The sequence below is a fragment of the Neocloeon triangulifer genome, unplaced genomic scaffold (genome assembly GCF_031216515.1).
Source record: "Neocloeon triangulifer isolate White Clay Creek 2 clone unplaced genomic scaffold, ASM3121651v1 ptg000012l, whole genome shotgun sequence".
Classification (NCBI taxonomy): domain Eukaryota; kingdom Metazoa; phylum Arthropoda; class Insecta; order Ephemeroptera; family Baetidae; genus Neocloeon; species Neocloeon triangulifer.
This window is the reverse complement of record NW_026775554.1, coordinates 7,137,542-7,156,695: the sequence shown is the minus strand read 5'-3', so window position 1 is coordinate 7,156,695 and position 19,154 is coordinate 7,137,542. Positions and strand designations below refer to the sequence as shown.

At 37.4% G+C, this 19,154-nt stretch overlaps 2 protein-coding genes across 12 annotated transcripts in view; one reads left to right on the top strand and one right to left on the bottom strand.

Moving 5' to 3' along the window:
- The window catches only part of LOC132196420 (disintegrin and metalloproteinase domain-containing protein 23), a 233,040-nt gene that overhangs the window by 199,639 nt on the left and 14,247 nt on the right, over positions 1-19,154 (top strand). For 8 of the 11 annotated variants that reach the window (XM_059619047.1, XM_059619046.1, XM_059619043.1 and 5 more), the window contains 14 exons: positions 152-221; positions 1,340-1,486; positions 11,901-12,101; positions 12,676-12,750; positions 13,824-13,996; positions 14,184-14,353; positions 14,600-14,775; positions 15,160-15,327; positions 15,398-15,593; positions 15,651-15,756; positions 15,813-16,014; positions 16,074-16,169; positions 16,547-16,742; positions 17,214-17,316. In XM_059619047.1, the coding sequence (XP_059475030.1) occupies positions 152-221; positions 1,340-1,486; positions 11,901-12,101; positions 12,676-12,750; positions 13,824-13,996; positions 14,184-14,353; positions 14,600-14,775; positions 15,160-15,327; positions 15,398-15,593; positions 15,651-15,756; positions 15,813-16,014; positions 16,074-16,169; positions 16,547-16,742; positions 17,214-17,316 (2,079 nt within the window). The remainder of the gene's footprint in view (positions 1-151; positions 222-1,339; positions 1,487-11,900; positions 12,102-12,675; positions 12,751-13,823; positions 13,997-14,183; positions 14,354-14,599; positions 14,776-15,159; positions 15,328-15,397; positions 15,594-15,650; positions 15,757-15,812; positions 16,015-16,073; positions 16,170-16,546; positions 16,743-17,213; positions 17,317-19,154) is intronic. The other 3 variants (XM_059619048.1, XM_059619044.1, XM_059619045.1) reach the window with 2 other exon arrangements.
- The window catches only part of LOC132196422 (transmembrane protein 222), a 30,221-nt gene continuing 15,339 nt past the window's right edge, over positions 4,273-19,154 (bottom strand). The window contains exon 4 of the mRNA XM_059619055.1: positions 4,273-4,457. Within this exon, the coding sequence (XP_059475038.1) occupies positions 4,370-4,457 (88 nt within the window). The 3' untranslated portion in view covers positions 4,273-4,369. The remainder of the gene's footprint in view (positions 4,458-19,154) is intronic.

The window sequence follows — 19,154 nt, the reverse complement described above, 5'->3', positions numbered from 1 at the left end:
GACTGCTTTATTTTGATAAGCGAACGGCTATAAATTCTAATTGCTGCCGCTAAGTCAAGCGTCGACTTCATTAAAGTGCGTGCTCGCGGCCCCTTTTTTCAATTCGTTAGCAGCCACGCCCGATTGTAATCCAATTTCTTTCTGATTGCAGCCAACTTTTAGCGCCTAATCTCATGCAGAAGCACTTTTTGCCTAGTGGTGCTGAAATTTTCGCCAAACAGGTAAGTTCAAACAAATAATAGATAAGTATTGTTTTATCATAAATAATATAACTATTGAGCAAGTATTGTAATTTTATATATTAAAAAAACTTTTTATCAGTTTATTATTGATCAAATTTATTAATTTTTTTCATTTATTAATTTCAATTAAAGTTATAATTATTTATCTCACTTTTCATGGGTTGTCCAAATATAAACTTAATGAGAGCAACTAGTTTAATTTAATTCTTATTTATAGTCATTCTATGCCACTGGATAGCAAATTTATTCATTTGCTTGACATAGCTCGTTTATGTAGTCAATGTTTATCCTCATTCATTTATATCATATTTTTTTCAATGTTGGAGGCATCAGTTTTTCACTTTTTTTTTCATACTATTCAATCTGCTGCGTCTTTTTTGCCTCTGGCCGGGATTTAAAAATTGAAACATCAATAAAGCTGTCCACTGTTGAGTGCGTCGCGTGCATTTATCTCTTGTCCTGCGCCAGCAGCCGCAAACCAGAAGCACTCTTTGCCATGTTTCTACGAGTGCGTCGGTCGCTCGCTCGCTCGCTCACAGTGAAAATCAAATCGAATATCCATTACATATTTTTTTCAGCTGCTGATTTTTCTGCACCACCGATTCCGTCCGCACACTTTTATATTCCTTTGCTTGTAAAACATTTCAAAGACGATGCTGCCGGCTCACTGGGTTTTCTTCGTAATTGCTGCTTCGCTGGGACTTTCGGTCGATCGGCCTTTTTCTTCTCCGCGGCAGAAGACTTGCGAGAATTCCAAAAAGGATCCTTTTTTGTATGCATTTCACTTGTGCTTGAAGTAAAAAATTTGAATTGCCAACAAAAAGGATTCTTTGTCTTTAGAGAGAGAAAGAGAGAAAAACTAGCAGCTGCTCTCTAATTTCTTTTCTACTTTCTTTTCGCCCAAATTTTATTTTATTTTTATACATTCCAAGTGGAGAAAGCGCTTGTTCTTCTTGATGGATTCGCAAGAAGTTGCCGCCCAGAGGGCCGAGAGGCCACAATAAAATTTTACTTGTTCTTGAGCTTGCGAAAGTTAACGCATAAAATTTCCGACTGAATTTCTTTCCTTCCCTTTTTCATCTCTGTGTTTATTGCAGGAGATCGAGCTGTGCTACTACCACGGTACCGTCAAAGACTACCCAGGGGCTTCGGCGGCCTTCCACACGTGCAACGGCGTAAGTGGCGTAATCCACATTGGCAACGAGACTTTCGTGATCCACCCTTTCTATGGCGGCGACCTGTCGGTGAGTGTCTTTCTCTGTCAAACCGAATTCCACTCCAGCTCGCTCGCAAATCACCTCTGCAAAGCGTCCTCGCTATCTAAAAAGGCAAACGCAGAAACACACCTCAGGGAATCTATGTGGTTCGAACCTTGACACGTTTCATCTCAAAGACAAAAAGGATTCAAATTTGAAAGTTATTCAAAATATATTGGCCGGGAATTGTTGCATTATACTTTCATTTAAATTGTTTCAAATAATTTATTCAAACAAGAAGCAATTGATAGAATGAATTTTCTAATTGAATGGTGCATTTCATGAAAAATTGAATTTTAATTTTTCATTAATTTTTAATTCATCTTTCAAATTAATTAATTTATACCAAAAATTGGCTTTTTTATCAGATGTTTTATGGTTAAATAGTGATTTTTTTTATGAAATTTTGCCATATATAATCAGTAATGTCTTGTGAAATTAGCCATCTGCTAGCTTTTCGCATAACAATTAACAACCTGAGAAAATCATTTGCAATTTCCCCACTCTGCTTTTTTCAATTGACAGACTGCGATAATTACATTCTCTCCGTGCGATTGGTAACTGTAATTGCTCGCTTCTGCTTTGCCACCCGGCCGCCGTAATCAGAGAGTTAATTAACACAAATTAATTCCGGGCGCGCGAATTTGCATCCAGCTCCTGGGCGGTCTCGCTTCTCCGTCTTAATTGGCCCTAGGAGCCGGTCGGTCGGTCGGTCGGTTGGCCCATCTCGAATGCATTACGCTACACAGTGTGTAGTTAAGCTGGGGCTATGCAAACCGCTGCAAGAGTCAATCAGTCCATTGTAAACAAACACGCCACGATCCGTGTGTGTCCGATCCGTCCGTGATTTTCATGACAATGTCCTTGTAATGATTCTGTAACTGCGGCGATACTCCCAATTATGGGGCTTTGTACACAGTAATTTGCCTTTGTAACATCTTAATGTTGCAACGTCCGTGACATAATTGGTAAATATACACCGTTGAAATGCTTGAGCTAGGATAATGAAGCGTGATAATTACATTAACAACAAAATGGTGATATTAATTAAATAAGGAAAACTGAAGAAGTCAATGTTTGAAAATTTAAAATTTTTTTTTTCGAAGATCTGATTAATCAAACTTTTAATTTGGAGAAGAATTTGAATTATCCTGAATTCAATACATTGTAAATTAAAGAAATTTTTAGCCCTTTCGGGACTCTAGCAAAAAAAATCCTAATTAAACTTGATTAAAGAATCAAGAGTACAAAAATATTCTAAGGAATATAATTGACAAAGAGATTTTGACTAAAATGTCCTTTTTCTTCTTCTTAAAGTGAGGAAAAAATATCACCATAGAAAAAATTTCCATAAAAATAAAAGGCACAGGCATCTTCCTGGGATGGGAAATAAATTAGAGCGCTCTATTATTAAAAATTTAGGTTGAAAATGCAAATTGTTAACACGGAATTTTTTACGCTTGGCGAGCACGGTCTAGCCCTCTTGCTGATTGTCGTCAGCACCGAAACCCTAGACCACGGGAAGGGCCCGAGTGACAGCAGGCAAATATAATACGCAGGCATCAAAAGTGTCACGCTAGAGGAGAACGGGCGGCGACCGAGCAGCGCTTGTTCCGAGGAGTGCTGTCAGTCAGAGCGGGCCGATTTTTTCCTCGATACAGCCCAAGCATGCAACTCAATCACCACGTCCCGCCAGGCAAACGATTGGTTTCCGATATCTTATTTGGCCCTTGTCGAAAGCACGCGCCCTACTTTGCTTTTTTATACATTTCTCGGGCTATTTTCGCGCAGACGGCCGGTTGGTCGGTCGGACACGCTGTGGTGTTTTTCCGGCCTAATCCCGGACGGGTGGGCGGGCGGGCAGCTCTGCGGCGCCATTAGCAGCAAATTATAAGTGTTCCACCCCATCTGCATAATCCCTCATCCGCCGGCGGGGCCGGCACTGCCACCAGTGGATAAGGCGCAATTATAACCGTGGTGTTTGTAATCCCCGCACTTTCCACTTTCCCAGCGAGCGGCCGCCCCAAAAACCGACCGCGCGCACCAACTACCAATTTTCCGTCCCAATGCGGCAAAATCGGCTCAGAAACGGGCCGCGCTGACAAGAGGAAAAAATTCCCGTTTTATTCTCTGGATTTTTTTCCTATTATTAAAAAGGCTTTATTTTTTGCTCCTGCACGGTTCGTTAAAGTTGAGCTGCGCAAGAAATTTATTTCTGAGAGCCGTTCTTGGAAGCCATCGCCAGATTGCTTGGCCGACCACAGTTTTGTTGGAAATGTTTCAAAGAACGTTAATCAGCTGTAGCAGCAGAATACCAGTCTGACCGCAGGAATTGAATCTGCACTTTGCCACCAAGATTGAAAAGGAATAATTTTAAAAATGTTTTAATTTTTTATTTTTAATATTTTTTTTAGGTAATTTTAAATAATTTATTTAATTATAAATTACTTTAATTTTTTAAGTCTGATATATTAATAAAATGTTATAAATTGAAGCTAATAACTAGAATATTTTGTTTTTAAGAAATATAGCAAAAAAATTTGAATTTAAATTATTTTTAAGATTTCCAAAATTTAAAAATTAATATTTATCAGTCATACTTTATTGTTTTAAAATTTACAAATTAATACATTTTTTTCACTTCTATGGCATATTTTTATTTTATTATTTTCCTGTTTCCTGCTTGTTTCGGACACTTTCATGAGACGTTGACGCTCAAGATAATTTTTGCAATCGGCAGTAGGCATTTCACACGGAAAGAACTTTCGTTGATTAATTTTTGGTCCAGTGGTGCCTAACTTTTTTTTAAATCCCAGAGAGCAGAGTTGAAACGTACGTGTTCTTATCTTAGAAGCTCAACCAGCCAACTCGTCAAAAATCAGCAACCTGCTCTCCGTTGAGGCCCAAACGTGCGGAATCTTCTGGCCAGCTCGACTCCTTAGGGCTCAGAAAGCGTCTGCTGTAAAAAAAAAAAATGGCTACTGGGGTGCGTATTTATCATCAGAGTTTACATTGGGAAAACTTGAGTGAACACAATGAAGAGCAACAACACAGCTCCAATATTAAAGCGCCTTTCTTTCAGAGAGGGAAGCAAAAAATGGTGATTATTTCCAATTTTTCCTTTCGGAGAAAAAAAGGAAGCTTATTTGCGGGGCTCCGTGTTCTTGAGCAAATTTTCTGTCTATTAAGAAAAACAAAGAATTTCCATCTCGATTGGCAAACAAGGGGTTTACGTTTAATAATTATTCTGTTGTTTCCTCTTGAAAATTAAGGCGAATTTTCTTCATATAAAAGTCAATTTTTATATTTTATGTTCAAAAATTTTTATGAAAAATTGGCAATTTAATTAAGGGCGGGGTGATGCAATTACTGCACGTTTGTGTCGATAGTAATAATATACCCATCAAAATTACTAAGTTTTCTTTTCATGATTAAAAAAAAAACTTCATTTTTCTTCAAATTTATAATCAGAGTAGATTAGATAAGATCGTGAAATAAAATTTAAAATTTCTGCGTTTGGCAAGGAATATTTTCAAACATGTAATAATTCCTTCGCCATCCTTTAGCTCAAACGCTTGGAGAAATATTTTTTTCTTCGGCCGCGGAGATCGATAGTGCTCGCTAATGACGACGTCATTTTCGCAGGCAGGCTGGCAGGAGCTACAATTCGCTCCCAAGTCCCAAAATACACACGGCCTTATTAAAATTTTCGCGCTGCCGGAAAATTGGCGAGTGCGCGCGCCGTTTGATTGGCCTTTGAACTTTGGCTTTGAACGGTGTTTTTTTTTCGCAGGTTCGTTTGTTGAAAACTAATTGATTGCTGGCAAAAGCCGAAAAAGTTGTAAATAAGCGCGGCGACGATCTGCAGCAAAAGCCAAGGGGTGAAAGAGGAACGCTGACACGTAGCGTTTTTCCGAAGGCGGCGTCGGCGCCAACGAGTGACAAGTCGTTTAAAAGCGTAAAATGCAGAGGAAGGAGGTTGGCAGGCGTGCGAGGCGCGAGTTTTCGCTGTCACCAGCAGCCTGATGTAATTATTATCGCGACTCACTCTCGCGCCGCCGACTCACGATTTTCTCTTTCTGCGCCGACACGCTCTTAAAATCATCCACACCAACCGTGGCAGTGTCACAAATTTTCAATAAGGTCGCGTTTTCCTGGGTGTGATGTGCATATATTCATTCAAAGAATTAAAACCCGGTATATTTTTGCAACCAGATAAAAATAAAAATATGAACCTAATAATAAATACATAATTAACTTCCCAAGAGGGATGGACAGGAAAAGAAAACTTGCCATTAAAGTTTTGAAAAAAATCATATTTTGCACTAATTATAATTCAAACATCCGCTGAAAATATGTTGCAAATTAAAGTTTCTGACAATTTTAAAATTTCTAGATTGAAATGACATGAAATTAATCAATAATAAAATTTAAATGTACAAAAGCATTAAATTTATTTTTTAAATTAATTTTTAATTCAAAATATATCCATGGAACAGGCAAGTTATTATTTAATTTGAGAAATTTCAAGTAAACATTAGAGTAAAATTTTGTCCTATTGTCAGTAGAGATTTGAAAAGCTTTTGCACTGCCCTGTCATATCCACCACCGCCATTCATCGGTGTGTTGCAACTCCTCGTCGGTCTGCTTGTTTACCGTCCGGGCGAGCGAGCGCCACCCTTTTAAGTAAACTCTCATAAAGCTGGATACCAATAAGAGCGTCGTCGCAGGCGTCTTCCTCGCAAAATCAACTGGCGGCCGCCATATTTGCTCTGCCTTTCCCGCCGCCGTCGAACGTGCAGGACGGACGCGTGTGCGCGGCGCGTTGCATAACCGCCGCTCTGAAAGCCCGCAGATTCAATTTCGGGCGAAAACAAAGTGCGCTGCCTGGGCCAAACTAGTGGTCGGCCAGGCTCTCGGATTTGTTTCGCCGGCACGTTATCGAATCTGCCTGCACACAAAAGCCACTCAAAGCAGCCAAGAGGATTTGTTGTTGCTCGAAATAGCTATTTTAGCTCCTCGCTTATTTCTTGTTATTGCTATACCGAGAAATTTCTTGTTCTGTTTGAAATAAGATAACAGTTCTGCCTGGAAAATTTCATCTTTTAATTTAAATAATTAAAGAAGCTCTCTATTAACTTTCTTTTGTGAAATGCAATATTTGCTTGTAATTATGCTTCTTGTTTTTAATTTAAATTAAAGAAATTTTCCTAAATGAAATCATTCATACAGTATCTCCAGACAAGTATAAAAACATGACCAGAAAGAACATTCTTTATACTTTTAATTTTCTAAAAACATAGGTAGAAGGTAGAACTTAATTCACTCACTCAATTTCACTCAAGTAGTCGCTTTTAATTTTGAATTAACAACAAATTAAATTAATCTTTTCCAACGCTCCCGCCGTATAATTACAACACCCAGCGGCGGAAAAAAAGTTAAAAAAAAATGTTAAACATACACCTGACATGCACCAGCTGTTAATTACGATCCAGCAATGCAGCATTTGCGCTTAACAAACAACAACAAAAGTGCCACGGCAGAAATGTGCGAGTGCATGCGGGAAAATCCAAGAATTTTTGCTGCTGCAATTTAGAGTAGTGGAAAATGGGGCCGTTGCTGCAGCTCGCGTATATAGGTCGCCACTCATCAGATTAAATGTTTTTATTTTGAAACGTGCTCGGACTTGTGAGTGCATGATGATTATTTCTAATTGTGGATACATTTTTGTAAAACATTTACTTTTTGAAGGTTGTGATTTGTTAAAAATAAAAACTCGTAAGAAAACTTTCAAATATCCCATTAGATTCAATTTCATTTTTGATTTGTATTTTGCATTTGATAAAAATATTTACAATGTCTTTAAAGTACATCTTTTAACTTCTCTTTTATTACAGAATAATAAAATAACTTGTAAAATTTGTGCGCCTAATATTTATGTATAGCCAAATTTTTATTTATTTATTTATTCTCCATTCAGATACATGAATAAATTTTGTCGCAATTAATTAATATTATTTTATTTTATCTTAGTGAATACTCTGAGCTATAAATTAATGAAGTTTTGTTGGAAATTATTTTGCCGAAAGTTTCCAATTTAACGTTTCTGGTGGTTGGCAATCAAAGTCAATCAAAAAAGTGATTTTTCGCACAAAGCATACATTCCAATAAATAATTAACTCTTGTGTGTAATATTAATTAACGTTTTTCAATGGTAACGCAATTATTGACGCGCAAATATTTCAAAGCGGCCGTTTGTGCAAATACGCCGCTCATGGCTAAATAAACAGGACTTGATTTTAGCATGGGAATAGTGTGTTGTCAGTCGATTTTCCGGGAAGGTCGCGGTCGGCATGGCAACGCGGCCTCCGCTTTTGTGCGCGCTGCAAATTGGCGTGGCCACCCTTCTGCAAGGTGGACCTGCCGGATGCCTAGTTGTATGCAAATCGAACGACGACAAAAAGCAAGCGGTCTCTCGCCTTTGTCGACGCCGCAACAACTGCCCTTTTCGCTCTCAACTTCTATATTAAACCACCTTTGTAGCCTGACAAAAAAAATCCCTTTTCAACGCCACAATAAAGATACATTTCCGAGAAGCAAATTTGCCGGCGTAAATAAAATGTAGATTTTTGGTGCGAGCATTCAAGGCGAACTGCTAAAAATTCACTCACCCTGTCAGCCGTAATTCCGAGACGCCGGTCGTAAAAGCGACCCAATCATAAATTCAAAATCAAGCTCATTTCCTGGCCGGATTTGGACCCGCCCTCGGGAGTTAGACCAAGAGAAGCCGTCGAATTTAATCACCGGTGATTCGGACAATGTGCTCGCGCATATTTTGATGCCATAAAGAAGAAGAAGTGGGTCGTTTTGCACGTAACGTGAATTTTTAGTGGACGGCATTATGGGAATATAGAAGTGAGTCTGGCCATCTTTCAGAATATTCGCAGAACCAAACCGTCTTAACGGCTTTCATCTATAACTTACATTATATTCAGATTCAAATTATTCCAGCGATTGAAGTTTTTGAATATAATTCCTGAAACAATCAATCAAGTTGAAAAAAAATGAGCACTTTAATTAGAACTTATTTCACAAAACGAGTTTTGATATCAATTTGATGATATAATTTGTAATTAATTAATTAATTTGTATAGTCGAGTGATAATTTAAGATATAAGTATTATATTTCAAAATGGAAACAAAATCAACTCATTTTAACAAAACGTGTGGCTGTATAATTTTTAAGAATCTTTTTTAGAAAGTTTCATGCTGTTTTTCACCGTTTTCAGGCAAGTTTGCTCCTTTTATAATGAAATTGTAGTTTTCCTATGATAAATATTATTTGTTTTTATTTCATTAAAATTTCGTAGAGGCTCACTGCGGTGGATAGGTTTTTTTTCGGAAGTTTTAACAAAATTATTGCTAGTGATGGTGCCATTTTGTTCAACAATTCCTTTTTTAAGTTTTCAACAATTGAATATTAACAATGTATTTGCAACAATGTTGACAATTAAACATCAATAATAATGATTAAAGCGATTAAAGTATAAATTTCATAATTTTTAATTGAGGAAATTGAGATTTTTACGCTTTTGCCTCGGAATAACAAAGTTATTTTCCCTATCAGCATTTTGTATTTGAGATATAAAAGAAAATGACTTTTCTTAACAAGCTCCACTCCTCCAAATATAGTAATGGTATGTAGTATATAAAAGGAAGGCACATGTTGTGTTATCGACTTCTCTCGTGCGGCGATGCGATTTGTCGTCGCCGCACCGAGACGAGTTGCTTACTTGTAGCTCTAGGAAATGACGGCGTTTCCTCCCGAGGAATTAGTAATTGCTTCCTTGTCAGATTCCTTGACCCCGGCCAGCAGCGCACCAGCAGAAAGGGCCCTTGTAAGCCAAGTGCCAAAAGTTTCTCTCTCTCTGCTGGCATTACATAACGCTCGGCCAGTCACTCGCTGCTTTTCACGTCAAATGCGACTCGCGTGTAATTGTGACCCTTTGCCTTATACGTACATCAGCAATGGTGCAAAGTGTGCAGGCGACTTCAAAGCCTCTCTAGCCCAGTGAAAATCGCACTACGTTAAAAAGCTGGAAAAAATAAGTGTCTGCCAAAGTAAAAGCGACGGGCTCTGCAGATCGTAAATTTCCTCGCCGAGTTTTTATAGTTTGGTGCATCGAGGGGCTACTGGCTGAGAATTAGGAGAATACTTTGCCAACTATAAGTGGTCCAATATATTGACAAATCGCTTCGGCCTTTGGCCTTTTCCGATCGCCATCCCCTTATTATTTTTATTGCATTTTTGTGCCCGACTGCGAAGAGGGAGAGGACAAAACGCTTTCGGCCCAGCATTATTATTTCCGGCGGCACAAATATTTTCGGCTTGTCGAGTAATACAAAATCTTCCAGATATTACAATTTTATTCGACTTTATCGAACAAGGTGGAATTGGCGAATGTTTCAAAGGGAATTTTTTCCAACGCGATCAAACCAATTTTCCTTTGCAAACAAATCGTAAGCAGAAAATATTTCTTCAAAATTTTATCAGAATCATTTCAATGCAAGGAAAAAAGGTAGTTCCGAGCTTGCCTCTGCTTTTTGCCCAGAGAATGTACAGTTAGAAATTCCCCTCGACGGTATAAGGCGGAGTCTAGAATGGGGGCATAAATTTTTCCAAAGTTTCCGAGCAAAACAGGAAGCAAATTTCCCCCGCCAGAGAATTATTAACAACAGAGCGCAGAGGAGCATCAGACGAGCAGAAAACTTTCTTTAGCAGAAGGAAATTTACCGAGAGCTTGAGTGTGTGCTCCTCTTCTTTTGTTGCATGGCTCTCTATTAGGCAAGCACGCACGCACGAAATGAGAATTGCTCGCTCTATAGTAGACAAGGCGGAAAAGCGTCGACGAATAAAATAATAGCTCAACGCTGCGACAAAAGTTGTTCTCTCGCAGCGCAAAGTCGACGCCATTCTCGATTCATTATTCATGGCTCGTTGTAAAAAGAGCCGCGCGTCCCACATTGAAATAATCGCGCCTGAATTACTTGTTTAGTGAGCTCGGTAACTAAATCATTAAAAGGCTTGCAAAAATGAGCAAAAATTATAATAAAATGTTTTTTTTATCACAAGATCATTTATATCTGAATTTAAAATTAATCTGACAATGAATAACTGACCCATACAACAAATTTTTTGAAGGACATAAATAAATAAAATGTATACATATGGAATATTTAATATCTGGATAGATACAGTTTTGAAGCAAAATTGAAAAAGATTTTAAAATTTTGGTGGATTTTAAATTGCTATATAACTTTTTTTTAATTCTCATGATTTTTTTAATTTTGTTCTTCTCTTCCCGATATGCGATTATCTCTCTGTTTTCCCGCTATTCGTGACCCAAAGTAATTGGTTTAGTTAGCAAACTCTGATGGAGTGGTGGTGCTAATTAAATTCCAGCACCCCGTGCGCGTGAAAACAATGCGGCTCCACCAAGAAATCAGCAGAGAGTCGGATTGTGTCCCAAGTCGACGCTCGTTTACATTTCCCGGCAGTCTCAGCTGCACGCCGACGAAACAAATTAGTGGCGAGAGCTTTGTCTCATAATTACTGCAGACAAAACACACTCGCGTACAACACACTCGACGCAAAACGCACGCACAGGTTTGGCCGGCGGCGAGAGCAACAGAGTCGGCCTCAAAAACGCGTGATTAGAATATTAAGTTAGTGACGTAAAAGCTCACTTACGCTAATGCAGCCAATTTTTTGAGTTATTTTGCCCTAATGGGCTTAAAAAATTTACATAAAATAAAAACTTCTATTGTATAAATATAAATTTATCAATAGCAAACTAATCAGAGCAACTAAATTTTAACTATGAATTTAATAATAAATTATCATTGTCAACTTTAAATATAATTTAGTTGCAGTTAGAATAATGAAGTGAAACTTCATATTTATTGTATCATGAGTGTTTACGTCGTTTTTATCGAGGAATTTTGATTTTCCATGCTCCCCATAACGTAATATTCAGTCTGCGCACCGAATCTTAATGATGCGGTTGGTAGTTTGGCGCGCTTGTCACACGTCGCAGTGTCGGCTCGGAAAAGATTTCGGCGCTCGAAACCTCAATTATCCCGAAATTCGTGCCCAACTGCAAATCCCTCCCGAGAGAGCGGGTGACAAAAGCCGTGGTGGAACTACTTGTCCTTTCTCATTAAAGAGTAATTTCTTGGCACATAATTCTCGTCGAGTGTCTGCAGTTCGAGAGTTGTCGCCGCTTTTGCGGCTGCTCGCTCGAATTAGAGACGAGCAGGCGAGCAGAATAATTAGAGGCAAACTGCGAGCGAGCGAGGTGTTGTTTCGATTATGATTGCTGCACAGCTTTGCTTTCTTTAGCAGAAGCATCCACACGTGATATTTGAGGCGCGCACAAAGCAGCACAAGGGCTGCGCCAACAGCGTCAACATGGAGTGGCGCCTCAAGAAGAAGTTCACTAGGGAGGCGCCCACCCCCTCCGCCCAGCCAGGCAGAGTGCCCAGGGACGTCCGGGACACCACCAAGTACATCGAGCTGGCGCTCATCCTGGACAAAGCCATGGTGAGCAACAAAATTTACATTCTAATTTTAGCAATAATTATAATTGTTTGTATTTTTTATTTAAATCTATGATTTGGGACTTCAAAAATTCAATAATTTGGACATTCAGTAGAAAAATTAATGGAGTGTTAACAAACAAAGTTAAATTAAGTTAATAATTTGACAGCACTAAGTACTTTATTAAATTTTTAATAATTCAAAAAAAGTTTAAGGAATATAATTTTTGTTTGAAGAAGTTGACATCTCTGATAGTTAATTTAATGTGATTAGCTAACATAATTTACGTTGCAAACTAAAATTTTCTATATGCACCAATTACAGTATTTTATTTTGTGAACTTCACTAGAGTGAGTGTTCCAAATTGAAACAATAAATTTTGATATTTTATGTCTTATTGTTTAATTAATTAATTAATTTTTAAAGCAAGAAGCTCACAAAAAATTTGTGTTTTAAAGAAACGCAGGTTTCAAAATAATCTATTCAAATAATCCTTAATGTGACATAAGTTATGGAAATGAAATATAAACAATTAGCAGTATGTATGTGAAACTAATTTGTTCTTAAAATTTTCCAGTTTGAGAAGAGGAACGGCAGCTCGCGGCAAGACGTGGTCACGGACGCGATCCAGGTTGCCAACATCGCTGACCTGGTGAGTTTGAGTCCATTTTCTGCTCTTTGTTTTTCGCGATTAACGATAATAGTAATTAAGCTGCCACTCTGACGAATAACCGTAATAATAGAATGTGTATCCGTCCACCACTTTCATTTGTCTGCGGAAGAGCTAGTCCCGAACGCACACACGCACTAGCCCTTGATAATATACAAATACACGAAAGCGGGTGCGTGCACAAAGCCATAGCGAAAGATTATCTCTGCGAGAGAGCATCATCACAATGCAATCCGCGGAATAAAATGGCCCGGCGGCCGCACTTCACTTTGTCACATTGGATGCACGGCCCGCCAGGCTTTATTATTATTAGGCGTGTCCGTGCCGCGAAATGGCCCCTATCACTCATCAGGCTGTCGAGGGGACCCTTTTGTTCGCACGAAAAAAAATGAGAACTCACTTCAGAGATAAATCACTTTACGCAACAGATTTTTCAGACAAAAGGAGCTCTTGTCTTCCTCCAGGCAAAGGGCAGCATTGAAAAAAAGATTGCTTCAAATGTCGGGGGAAAATTTGTTTGTAATCTGATTATTTTTTCTATCAAATTTCAAAGCGTGGAATATTAAAAAAGACCACCAATTTTTTTTCACTGTTTCACTGTAAAATATATTGGTGTATTGTTTGCTAACTAACAATAAGATGCGAGATAATACCCAATCAGTTCGATAATTTGATTGAAAAATAAATTCAAATAAGTAATTAACATTATGTTTCATCAAGTGAAACTATCCTTAAAAGATAAAACAACAATGGATTCCCCTAAAATAGATCTCCAAAGTTGCAATAAATTAAAGAAAGAAGGAAAGCAAAAAATTAAAAATTAGTTTTGTTTTGTTTCAAGTTTATTCACCTTATTCAAATGATAGGGGTCAGAAAGTACAAATTTGGCTTTCTGAATCAAATTTTGAGACCATGAAAAGACAAAGCTCCGCATTTTTAATTAATTGATTTCAACAATAAAATAAATGCAAAACCAAATTTTTTATTATTGTTTTTTATCTTTTCTAAGGAAAATTACAAAATTTTCTTTAATTATGATTCTTGACAATTTTCAGTACTTTCGAACGTTGCGAACTCGGGTGTCGGTGGTTTACATCGAGACGTGGCAGAACACAAACCAGGCGATGGTGGACCGCAATCAAGACATCAGCCGCGCCCTGCTCAACTTCAACGACTACACGTCGCGCAAGCTGTACTCGGTGGAGAAGGACACGACCCAACTGCTCTCGTGAGTGCTTCCCTCGCAAATTAATGCGCGCCTAACGAAATTATCTCAAAAGTTGGAGCGCGCGTGATTCATTCGACTCTTGCTCGGGAGTTTCAAGTCGCAGCAAATATTTAAATTGTCGCTCCGACTTGCTCGTCGAGCAACAATATTTGCACTCCTTTGATTAAACACGCGACTATATTCGCAGGGGTGAAACTTTCTCGGGCGGAGAAAGTGGCATGGCCGTGCCGCAGACCGTGTGCACCGCCAAGTCGGTTGGCATCAGCGTGGACATCAATGTGTATGAACCGCACCTCCTGGGCAGCACCATGGCCCACATGATCGGACACAACATCGGCATGGGACACGATGACGGAAGTAAGTGGCAATTTTTTTATTTTATTTAAAAAATAAATGCTAAAAATGCATCTTCGTAAAGTATCATTTTTCTGATTTTTTTGAAGAAAATTGTTATCATCTGCATAGTTTTTCAAAATAATGCAGTAGAAAACTTTGGATTGCCATCTTTTATTGAAAACATGAATTTAATTTTCTAAATGGAAACTCACTTGCCAAGAAGTGTGGCCACAATCTTGCATAATCTTAACCCTTTTCCCATCTCAGGAAAGGAATGCGAGTGCACAACTTGGCACGGTTGCATAATGGCCCAGAGCATCGTCGGCCACAACAACGTGCAGCCGTACATGTTCTCCGAGTGCAGCAGAAGCGACTACATCGACACACTCCGCAATAGCCTCGCCTTGTGCTTGTTAAACAAGCCCAATGAAGTCGCTGATGTGGTATGACAATTTTCATAAATATAATACAAAAAGCTGCAATTTACCTTAAAGAAAGAAAATAATAATCTAACTTTGATTTAATGCATGCATCTGAGTTAAAATGCTCCATTAGTTTTTAAAAGTCTTTAAAATAATTTATTTTAATACTTTCTACTTTAAATATAGCCAATATAAAATAAATGATTAATTTTATATTAATTATTATTATTTATGAAAACTGCAGTAATTTATACTAATATAAAATACCAATTTTAAGCCCAATTTGGTATAAATTTTCACTTTTATTGCGTAAAATGACATATTTTGGGCCTGTTTGAAAAAAAAACCGCATTAAATTTAAAAACATTAACTCTAATTAAAATGGCTTATGTACTTTTTCAATAGCTGCATATTCGTCGCACTTGTGGCAACCTGATTGTGGAGGAGGGTGAGGATTGCGATTGTGGCACTTTAGAGTCATGTCGCGAAAAAGATCCGTGCTGCGACCCCCTCACGTGCAAAATTACCAAAGAGTCCGAGTGCGCCACCGGCCCCTGCTGCGACAACTGCAGGGTAAGAATGCAAGGAAACAAATAAATAAATGTGAAATTAATTTTTTTTTTATTATTTGGAAATATTCTAGTTGAGAGCAAAGGGAACTCCGTGTCGCGACGCATCCAACGAGTGCGACCTACCCGAGTATTGCACCGGCGAGACCGGACAGTGTCCGACCGACCTCTATCGTAAGAATGGCAGTCCATGCGCTTCCAACACTGGCTATTGCTTCAATGGCGTCTGCCCCACGCTCAATTTACAGTGCGAACAAATCTGGGGCTTTGGTAAATTTTTTACAAACCTTCAAAAAATCAAATATAATATAACTATGAAATAATTAGGTGGCGTTGAATCTGACGTAAAATGCTATGAGCATTTCAATTCTCAGGGCTCTGTCAATGGCAACTGCGGAAAATATGGAGACTTTTTCATTAAATGCGAAAAAGAGTAAGAATTGTAGCATTTCATCTCCTATTGAGAAAAAAATAATAATTTTTCTTAAGAAATGTGCGGTGTGGTTCGCTTCAATGCTCTGGTGGAAATCGTTACCCCATAATAGCTGGAATGGATAGACAGTACTACAGAACAATTGTCTCGGTCGAGGGCCAGGAGTTTGAATGCAAGGTCACGTCGGGGTCAATCAACTCGAATGAAATTCCCGACATGGGACTAGTCCGAGACGGTTCGCCTTGTGGTGACAATTTGGTAACAATTTCAAGTAATTTATTTGCGATTGTGGTTTTGCATTGTTTTCTCCCTTCCAGATTTGCGTGAATCAGACTTGTGTTAGCATTTTCCCGCACATTGACCAAGGCAAGTGCCCGAGCAACCACAACAATTTGCAGTGTTCAGGCAATGGGGTAAGTTGACATAGCTCAGGCATTATTAGACTTTTAGGACAAATTTTTCCTTGCGGTTAAAAAAATTAAAAATCATAACTGTACTGGCAGAATGCATTATTTAAAAATACTTTTAAAATCAAAATCTTGATTTTATATTTTTTAACTATTTTTTTTTTTAATTTTCACTACTTATAGTTTTTGTTATTTAAAATTATATTTAATACTGTATTAACAAAATTAAATTTGTAATATTCATTTATTCAATTTATTTGAAATTGTTATAAAATAATAATTATAATTGTATCGTTATGATGAACAATTAAATTTAATCTACTTTTATCTTCATAAATTTCATAAAACTAAAACCGAGAATAAATTATTTTATTCTATTATAGGTTTGCACAAATATGAACAAGTGCTATTGCAACAGTGGCTGGGCAGGTACAGATTGCTCAGTCTCGGTTGACGTAACCCAACCGCCTTACATGTCAGGCGCCACCACATCCGCATCAGTGCCCGTCTCTGGGGGCAGCGGAACTATAACAAAAGAGGACTTCAAGGACAAAATGACCAGAGAAGAAAAGTTTTACGGTGAGAATTCACTTTTCCAACTTGAAGTTGGCAGGATTTTTTTAACAATTTTTGCAGAGCCTCCAGAGCAATAATTGTTATGACATATATTAAGAATAATAAATTTTTGCCCAAATAAATTTGTCCTTTGTAGGTGGGAAATCTTCTGAAAACGATTTTCACACTCGATACAAAATTCACACCACTTGTTTGCACTAAAATGTATGTACATAGTCGCAATATGAAGCACCTCCACAAATTTTATGGAAGATTTTATAACCCGTCGCACCAGCACGGTTAATAATTTGCAGGCCACACACATTTTGGTGCAAATCATGTCGGAAAATTTATTTCCACCCTCCCATTAATTGGCTGAAACTTTAAAAAATAATTGCTGCAGTCAATTAAGGCGCATTAATATTCAGCTGTGACGCTTTTCGACGCTACCGAACAAGTTGATTCTCATCCATGCTTGCATGTGGCACTTCACAGGTGGCCAGTCAAACAATCTAACCACATTGACCATGGTTTTCATATTAGTCGGCGTAGTGAAAGGTGTCTTCATATGCTTTGCACTAATGGCTGTTTGCTACAGGTACAGTGATCACTTCTATGTCTGCAGAGCTTGGCGCGGGCACTTTTTTATTTCAAACAAAATAACTCGCCCTTGCTCATCATTATTGTTATTATATTATTTTTGAATTAAATTCTTTCTCATTGGAAGTTTTTAATTTTGAATCACATCTCGATTAAGCTCTGATTAATCGTTTTGTAAATTAAGTATCACCATTGGTTGTTGTTTTTCCTTTTGATTTCTCAACAAACATCGAACACAATCGATATCCATCATTTAAACTTTCACTTACTTGACTGTACTTGGTGCTCGGTAGAAGTATCTTAAACTCTTCTTGCTAGCCCTCATGTATGATCACATAATAATTGGTATTCGTTTCTCTGAGTTTGTTCAACGCCTCCAAAATTAAGGAAATCCATCCCATCCATGTACTTTAATTATTTTGTTTAATCAATGAAAACTAAATAATAACAATAAAAAAAAACGAATTAAATTTAAAATTCATTAAATTTTTATATTTGTGAAAATATTTTGGATTTTCTTGCCATTGGATTTGTTAAACAAGCTAATAATTGAGTCAAATTCGGTGGGAATGAGTAAAAAGTACAGCTCTTTAAAACTAATTTTCGTTGCATGGCGCGCCTACGGAGCGCATCAGAGACCCACAAGTCGGTCTGTGATGTGCTCTTCGGCGTCAGTTTCAACACAAGTTCTTATTTACTCTGTGTACACATCATATAATACTATGTTGACATAAATACTACAAATCATTATGTGTGTCACGTTGTTTTATATTTTAAAAATCTCTTGAACCGGCAAGCAAGAGAGTACAGAAATAATCGTTTTTCGTTTTTTTTTAATATTACAATTAATGTGTGTCGCACGGAGGCTGATGCAGCTGTGTCTTTGGCCCATAACTCTGTGTTCTCACCAGCTATTACGTATTTGCCCCTTTTTTTCAATATGTATAAGAGATTTATTTTCTGTATTCCGCCCGGTTCGTGCCTGCAGGAGCTGATGCCATGGCTTTTGGTGTTCTAATCTAGATTAAAGACGGACCAACATCTTACTATTTCTTGATTCGTTATGATTGATATATTTTGGTTTTTTTTATAAGTTTGTCCTATTATTAAGTTTTCGATTGGCCCCTTTGAGCAGCGTCGATTCAATTTCCGAAGCAGGCCTCCCAGACTTACAGTAAAAATTAATCAAACTTTTACCAAACTGCATGATGGGGCCAGGTGGGGCTGGAGATCCAAGGCTATTGTTTCCATCGTAATAGTCAATATTAATGTGTTTGAAATTGGGCATGAATCAAAGTTTCATATTTAAAAATATCGTAAGAAACCTTAAAACTTAAAAAATAAACTAATATAGTTGATATAATAATACAAAAATTTTAAAATGAATAATTAAATAAATATAAAACTAAAAATATTAATTCTATTAATAATTAAGTTTGTAATTAACTGAAAGACAATTAAAATAAACATTTATTTTTTATATAATTGCTATTAATAAAAATAAATATACTTTTGCATTCCAGTTTCATATATATATATATATATATGCACGTGTAAAATTTTAGGACATGGCACTTGTCAATTCATCAAACAATGGCAAATTTCTCCAGCCCCATATGTACTCATGTAGTTATCAGTCTTTTTTAATCAAATCTCGATAATATGTGCTAATCTTGTTCACCAAAAACACTCGCTGCAATATCCAAAGTCACCCCTTGACACAAACAGTGATTAACATACAACCGTTCATTAATAATTATGCCCTCAATTTGCTGATCCCACTCTCTATACTAATAAAAGAAAATCATATTTACCGATATTATTAATTAACTAAGA